The sequence below is a fragment of the Lycium barbarum genome, chromosome 5 (assembly GCF_019175385.1).
Source record: "Lycium barbarum isolate Lr01 chromosome 5, ASM1917538v2, whole genome shotgun sequence".
In the NCBI taxonomy this organism is placed as follows: Eukaryota; Viridiplantae; Streptophyta; class Magnoliopsida; order Solanales; family Solanaceae; genus Lycium; species Lycium barbarum.
In genome coordinates this window covers 130,405,159-130,411,718 of record NC_083341.1, presented here as the reverse complement: position 1 = coordinate 130,411,718, position 6,560 = coordinate 130,405,159, and the positions used below count along the sequence as shown (strand labels likewise).

Genomic DNA, 6,560 nt, shown 5'->3' with positions numbered 1-6,560 from the left:
ACCTTTAGATGAAAATCCTAGCTCCGCCACTGCTGACACAAACCATATTTCATTTGCTAATCATCAAACCACTTTAAAATCATATTTTATTATGAGTCTGCTACACGTGGACCATATTAAAATGCATAGTTGCTGAAAAATGTAACCAGTCCCTTATGCTACTGATGGCTATACATCACTTATTATTAACCTCACCAACTGCATGAAACCACTTTCCTAATACCATACTAAGACATAAAATAAACTTATTACAAGTACAACTAATAAAGCCAATTGCAGAAAACATAAGGCTAAAACACCCCCAAAACTTTCATATATGTGTAACTTTAATTCTTATTAATCAAACATTACCGAAATCAACCTTTGCTAACATCACCATTTTCCTTAGCACCATTACTTTCTGACTTCTCTTTTTCGCTTACACCATCAGCATTCTTGGCTTCTTCAGTAGCTGCTAATTCTTTCTTTTTCTCCTCCTTCTCTTCCTTCTCCATCTCAGCCTTTGCTCTCTCTTCTTCTTCTTTCTCAGCCTTCAATTTTGCTTCCTCCTTTGCAGTTTCAAGGGCTTTAATCAATCTCTCCAAGCAAGTGTCTGCATTTTCCTTCGAAGACTTAGGCATCAAATTCTCAGCAATATCAGCAGGAGTCATATTAGTTTCCCCCAATAACCGACGAATCTCAGGAAAGTGAACATGAGATTCGACGTCAAGATAATTATTTGCAAGCACCTTGAAGGACTCAAAGCAACAGTAGGACAGCACAATATGTTTATCCATCCTCCCCCTCCGAATTAGAGCAGGATCAAGCTTTTCCACATAGTTGGTGGTGAAGACAATAAGCCTTTCACCACCAATAGCTGACCATAGACCATCAATGAAGTTCAAAAGTCCAGATAAAGTTACCTCACTTTGCTTTTCTTTCCCCTCTCCTCTTTTCATCTTCTCCTTGATGGCATCTTTCTCATCTTTTTCTTTATCTTCCTCGTCTTTCTTCTTATTCTTCTCCCTTTGACCCGTAAGGTCAAGGGAGCAATCGATGTCTTCAATCACAATAATAGATTTACTTGTAGTATCTATCAGCAATTTTCTTAGCTCGGTGTTGTCCTTAACCGATGTCAGTTCGAGATCATAGATATCATATTGCAAGTAATTAGCCATAGCAGCAATCATGCTAGATTTACCCGTTCCTGGGGGACCATAAAGAAGATAACCGCGCTTCCACGCCTTTCCAATCTTCGCATAATAGTCTTTTGACTTGCTGAATGTTTCGAGATCATCCATAATCTCTTTCTTCTTGTTTGGATCCATGGCCAGAGTATCGAATGTTGATGGATGCTCAAACACTACTCCACTCCACATCCTCCACCCCCTATATCTGTACCCACCACCTGTCTCTCCCTTATTGTTTGTGTATAGCTTTCTCTGTCGTTCTCTCACAGATATCGCCTTCCCTTCTTCCAACACATACTTCAAGTATGACTCTGTGACAAGCTCGCGATTCTTTCTGTGAAATTTGAGCTTGAAATACCTCTTGTCATCCTCCTTCCACAAAGCAATTGTCTGTTTGTTGGCTGCTAATTTGCTCGAAATCCACCAAACCTTCTCATCTTTATATTCATCGGTTATCTCCTCATGATCATCCATGGTTAGGACAAGAGATTGACCATCTTTCACCGTGTTGGCTTTGAGGCGCTTAGCTTGTGTGCAAGAGTTCTTGCTCAGGTACCTTTCGATTGCTACGTAAGCTTTGTTCCGCTCGAACCACCCCTCACTTTCATACTCATGAACAATTATGTGCATATAAGGGTAGAAATAGCTCACGATTTTATCCGTATACCTCCTAATAAGACCACGAAGTTCATGAGGAAAATAGTTCTGGTACATGGTCCAGGAGAACATGATTGCTGCAATGGCTGGACCCAACTGAGTCCAAACATCTTGCATCATCTTGAAATTAATAGGAGTACAACAGAAATTGAAGTGTATGTGAATGGTTTGATCAGTACTAAATGATATATGGCCTCTTATATAGACAGATAGAAAACACCAGAGTGTACGCACTACTACGTAGTTATCATTTCCTTGGTCACCAAGTTTGAGCGGGCAAAGTGCTTTTAAGAAAAGACACAAAGATATAGAACAAGTCATAAATATTTGTGTGAATAGAAATCATCTCATATAAAGGAAACGGAAAGGATAGTATTAAAAATCATGAATAAAACGCGCCAACTTTAGGGTGGTCTTAGGTGTTCTGCCTTTTTATTTTGACAGACTAAAAAGATATTTCTTTTCTTTTATAATTTTTGGTGTGCTCATGACCATATATATTTTCTAAGAAACTGCTTTGTAAATGTCAAGGTGGCACTGACGTTTCGACGGCCAATCTTGAAATACTATTCTTGTCCTGATCAGGAGACTAATTTATTCATAAATAGATAGGTCCCTTGAGAACTAGGAAGGTTAAATTTAGATTAATTAAGACCCAGAGCTGGATCCACTCATATCATCTAAGATGTATTGTGCTTACGTATAGGAGAGTGAACAATGATCATATATCATCTAAGATGTCATTTATGTTTTAAAGCATCTGGTATTCGGTATACAAAATTTACGGACCCAACTAATACAAAATCCACACATAAAAGACCAAACATAGGGTCATAAACGTTAGATAAGAGTTTGATTTCTCAGATGGTCACTCAATTAATAGTTATTATCTCAGAAAGTCATTTTTTTATTGAAGAAATTGGAATTGAGAAAAAAGATGGCTTTATAAGATAATCACTATCAGTTGAACCATCAGGAAAATACCCCGTTAGATAATTAAGGTTAAGTGATTCAGGAACAGAGCATAATGAAATCGAACCAAAAGCCTTCAACAAATTTAAGTATATTTGTTTGTTGAACCAAGTCCTTCAACAAATTATTTTATCCTTAATTAAATTATTTTATCCCTATTAATTAAGCCACCCCTTCGTTGGTACCTTGCATCAAGCAGTCCTCATTATTGTCTTTGTTTATTACATAAGACGACACTTTATGTTTAGGGTGAAGCACGCCTCTTCCTGCCCACATTATTTAATTCATAAGTTTACAATTATTTTCATGTCGAAGTTGTCACTCTTAATTCACAATTGTTAATCCTCATATCGTCTTTGTTTATACGTTATACGACGCTTTGTGTTTAGGTGAAGGCGTCACAATTGTTGGTGAAAATACAAATATTCTTGAAAAATGAAAAATAATTAAAGTTTTCATGCTAAGTTGTGAATATCTTCGCGCTTCTTTAAGGAGATTCAAGTCCAATGCAGTAGAATCTTTACAGCTGGCCAATTAAAGAGGGTGGAAATATTAAAGAAGAGTGAGATTTCATATTAAGTTTCTATTTCACCGAGTATTAAAGAAGAGTGAGATTTCACATTAAGTTTCTATTGCTCATATTTCTTGCTCATCCCCAAAAAACAACTATCATGGCATCCTACATGGCGTTTCGCGGGTGTTTATGGGGCAACTTAAACCAAGTTGAGGTGTCTAGATATGCATCCTCAAAGTTGGTATTTACTTGTCAGTTGAGGTCAAATTAAGATGTCTATTTATGTATTATGCCTTTAATATACATGATGATGATATATCACTAACACTACTACAAAAAATGTCTCGTCTACCTATAATTAAAACTTGAGTCTCTCTTCCTATAATTATAAAGACTCAAATATCTCGTCATTTAAAATACTCTCATGGAAGTGTGAAGTATCTTGATTTACAATGGTCATAGTTGTTACTATTATTAGCAGTTTCCTTGAAGCTGCTCAGGTAAAATATTGTTAATGAAATATAAATATCTGACTTACAATATTGGTCTTTCTAAACTATGTACTTAATCAAAGACTCAATGTAAAGGAAATAACGGCATGCACCGTAGTATTAGGTAGGTAAGTGCCATGATAATGTGAAATACATCGACTTACATCAGTGTTTGACAACAATATACTTAAAAATCAAATTACAATAATATTACTAAACCCCTAGAAATTAGAGCATATGCGTACCGTTAATAACTACTCCCTCCGTCCCAATTTGTTTGAAGGTTGACCAGTTTGGGGAGTTAAACAACTTCTTCTTTGACTTAATTTTAAACATAGATTCTTCGAGTATTTATAGTAATAAAATTTACATAATTGAAAACTACATAAAAAGTACTACAAGTCTGCATAATTAATAATTCATAATATATAAAAAGAGTTGGAGAAAATCGTAATCAAAGAAAGAACTATTTGACTCCTCAAACTGGTCAACCTTCAAACAATTAGAACGGAGGGAGTAGTAACTATTCATTTAAACGATGATTGCTAAACCTGGATGCCTTAAAGCTCAGAAATAAATCATTTCGTTAAAGGAGAAAACAGGGAAATTAAGCCCTATTGTTGTTCGTTAGCTAGCAATAGACAGGTGTTGTTTTAGATTTCCGGCCACCCCAAGACCAAATTAGTCATTTTGGAAAGAGTTGATGGTCAAAAACACACTTAAACTATCGTCTTTTTCACGAGTTTCATACCTCAGCTATCCGTCGTTCCCTTTACCTACCTAAACTATCATTCCCTTTGTGTTAAACCACACCCTGATGCTAAGTTGGCCTCCACACGCCTATTGTCTTTTGATTCAAAAATATTTGGCCACCTCAGCGTCAAGGCGTGTTTTAATACAAAGGGGGTGATATATAATTTAGGTAGGTAGAGGGAACAATGGATACCAAGGTATGAAACTGACAAAAAAGTGATAGTTTATGTATGTTTCTTACCATTAAACCTTTTGGAAAGTTGAACTTTGTATACATAATAGAAGGATTAAACTCGTCTAGGGCAGAAGAATTACTTGAAAGCTCCTCAGAACTTTATGATTTGGAAACTCTTTCCCCTCCATATTTCTTGTTTCAAGGATGCGGAATTGATGGTGAGAAGAACACCTAATAATCGGGAACTGAGAAGCAAATTCGAAGGTGTTTGCTTTCCATTCCCTGTATTGGATTTACCAACAGGAACACAAGTTGAAGATCATCAAAATCCTGATTTCAGGATCATCATCAAGTAATCCGAATTCACGTACACTACTGAGACAAAAGAACTACATTCAGTCTCATTTCTAAACTCTGTTAAATGCCTCTCCCTTACTATAAAAAGTTGGGTTTTTCTAACTATTTGTTTGACACCGTGTGAACACTTAGGCATGCCTGATACAAAGTAAAATATCCATGAAAAAGATCAGTTTTTATTACTGGTCTAAAGCTGTAGAAAGTGTATTCCTCAAGTGAAAAAAATTACATCAAAAGCAGAAAGGTCATAACTTTGTCTAGTCATTTGTTTTTGTATGCTTTGTGTACTAACTTTTTTAGCTGTTAACTCATTGGTTCTTTTTTTTTAACAGAGTATGTAAGCTGTAGCAATTTTGAAGATCACTATGTAATCTTTTCGTATTAGTTTTTTCTTTAATAAGTTCTGTGACAGTCCGTTGGTTGTATTCATTGTAAGCTGCATTTTAGAGTTTAAACGATGGAACAAATTATTCATTGGATCCTTAATGTTTGGTGTAAGTCATCAGATCTTTAGGAGTGTTTTTATAATAAGACCTACTAAGCCAACCTATTTATTGTGGAGTTTCTAATTAGGATATAAGATCATGCACTAGAAGTAGTTGATTACCTTTAAGTGTGTTCGGTACGAAGGAAAATGGTTTTCATGAAAAATGCTTTTTGAAAATGTTTTCCAAGAAAATAAGTTGGTTTCTTACTTATTTTCTTGTGTTCGATATGTAAGCAAAACCTATTATCCTAAAAGCATTTGTATAAAATCCAAACAAATATTGTGAGTAGGAGTTAGGGGTGTGGGGTGATTGGGATGGGGCTACAGGGGTGGGGGTGAAAGTGAAGTGTGTCGGAACAAATCTTCTTGTTCCTACTTTCAATAAGGACATCATTTTTTTTTCTTTTTTTTCTAAGAAACTTGTTTTCCTAGAAAATGTATTCTAAAAACTTGACCACCCGAGCATTGGAAAACTCAAAAATATTTTCCCGAAAATGTTTCCTCCGTACCGAACACACCCCTAATCTTGATTACATGCTTGGAGTTGGAGTTGTTAAAGAGAGGTCATGATACCTTTTACCAAAGGTGAGATTATAAAGTATATCTGCTTGGAACTTGGAAGACGTTTGTAAAGAACTAATCATAAGCATGACATGCTCATACAATGCTGCAACTTTTTAAGTGGCCAGTCCCCCTATAAAAGTTTGAGAGTCGAACAATTGGACTTTTAAGATGTCAAAGTTTCTTGAAGCTATTATATGTTGACTCATAGATTAAGATGATGAAGGATCATGATATAAGTTGGAGCAAATAATAGAAAATCTTCACATTTCCTTATAATGGGTCCTTGCTAGTACTATATTTTTCCGGTCCTTTTGACAAAATCCTAGCAACATTAATCCCACCCTAAGTTCTAGTTTGTAATAGTCCTATAGCATTATAATAGGATCAGACTTGATTTGGTATCTACTTCAGTTGGAAGTGA

The 6,560-nt window shown here is 35.6% G+C and overlaps 1 protein-coding gene across 1 annotated transcript; it reads right to left on the bottom strand.

Annotated features, from left to right (window-relative positions):
* Positions 1 to 285: 285 nt before the first annotated feature.
* LOC132641570 (AAA-ATPase At3g28580-like) lies at positions 286 to 2,033 on the bottom strand. The gene has a single exon (XM_060358611.1). The coding sequence runs from the start codon at positions 1,944 to 1,946 to the stop codon at positions 357 to 359; it is 1,590 nt and encodes a 529-aa protein (XP_060214594.1). The 5' UTR covers positions 1,947 to 2,033; the 3' UTR covers positions 286 to 356.
* Between the last annotated feature and the right edge of the window lie 4,527 nt (positions 2,034 to 6,560).

Excerpts from the sequence above, each read along its gene's own strand:
- LOC132641570 (XM_060358611.1), bottom strand. The coding sequence starts at position 1,946 with ATGATGCAAGATGTTTGGACTCAGTTGGGTCCAGCCATTGCAGCAATC.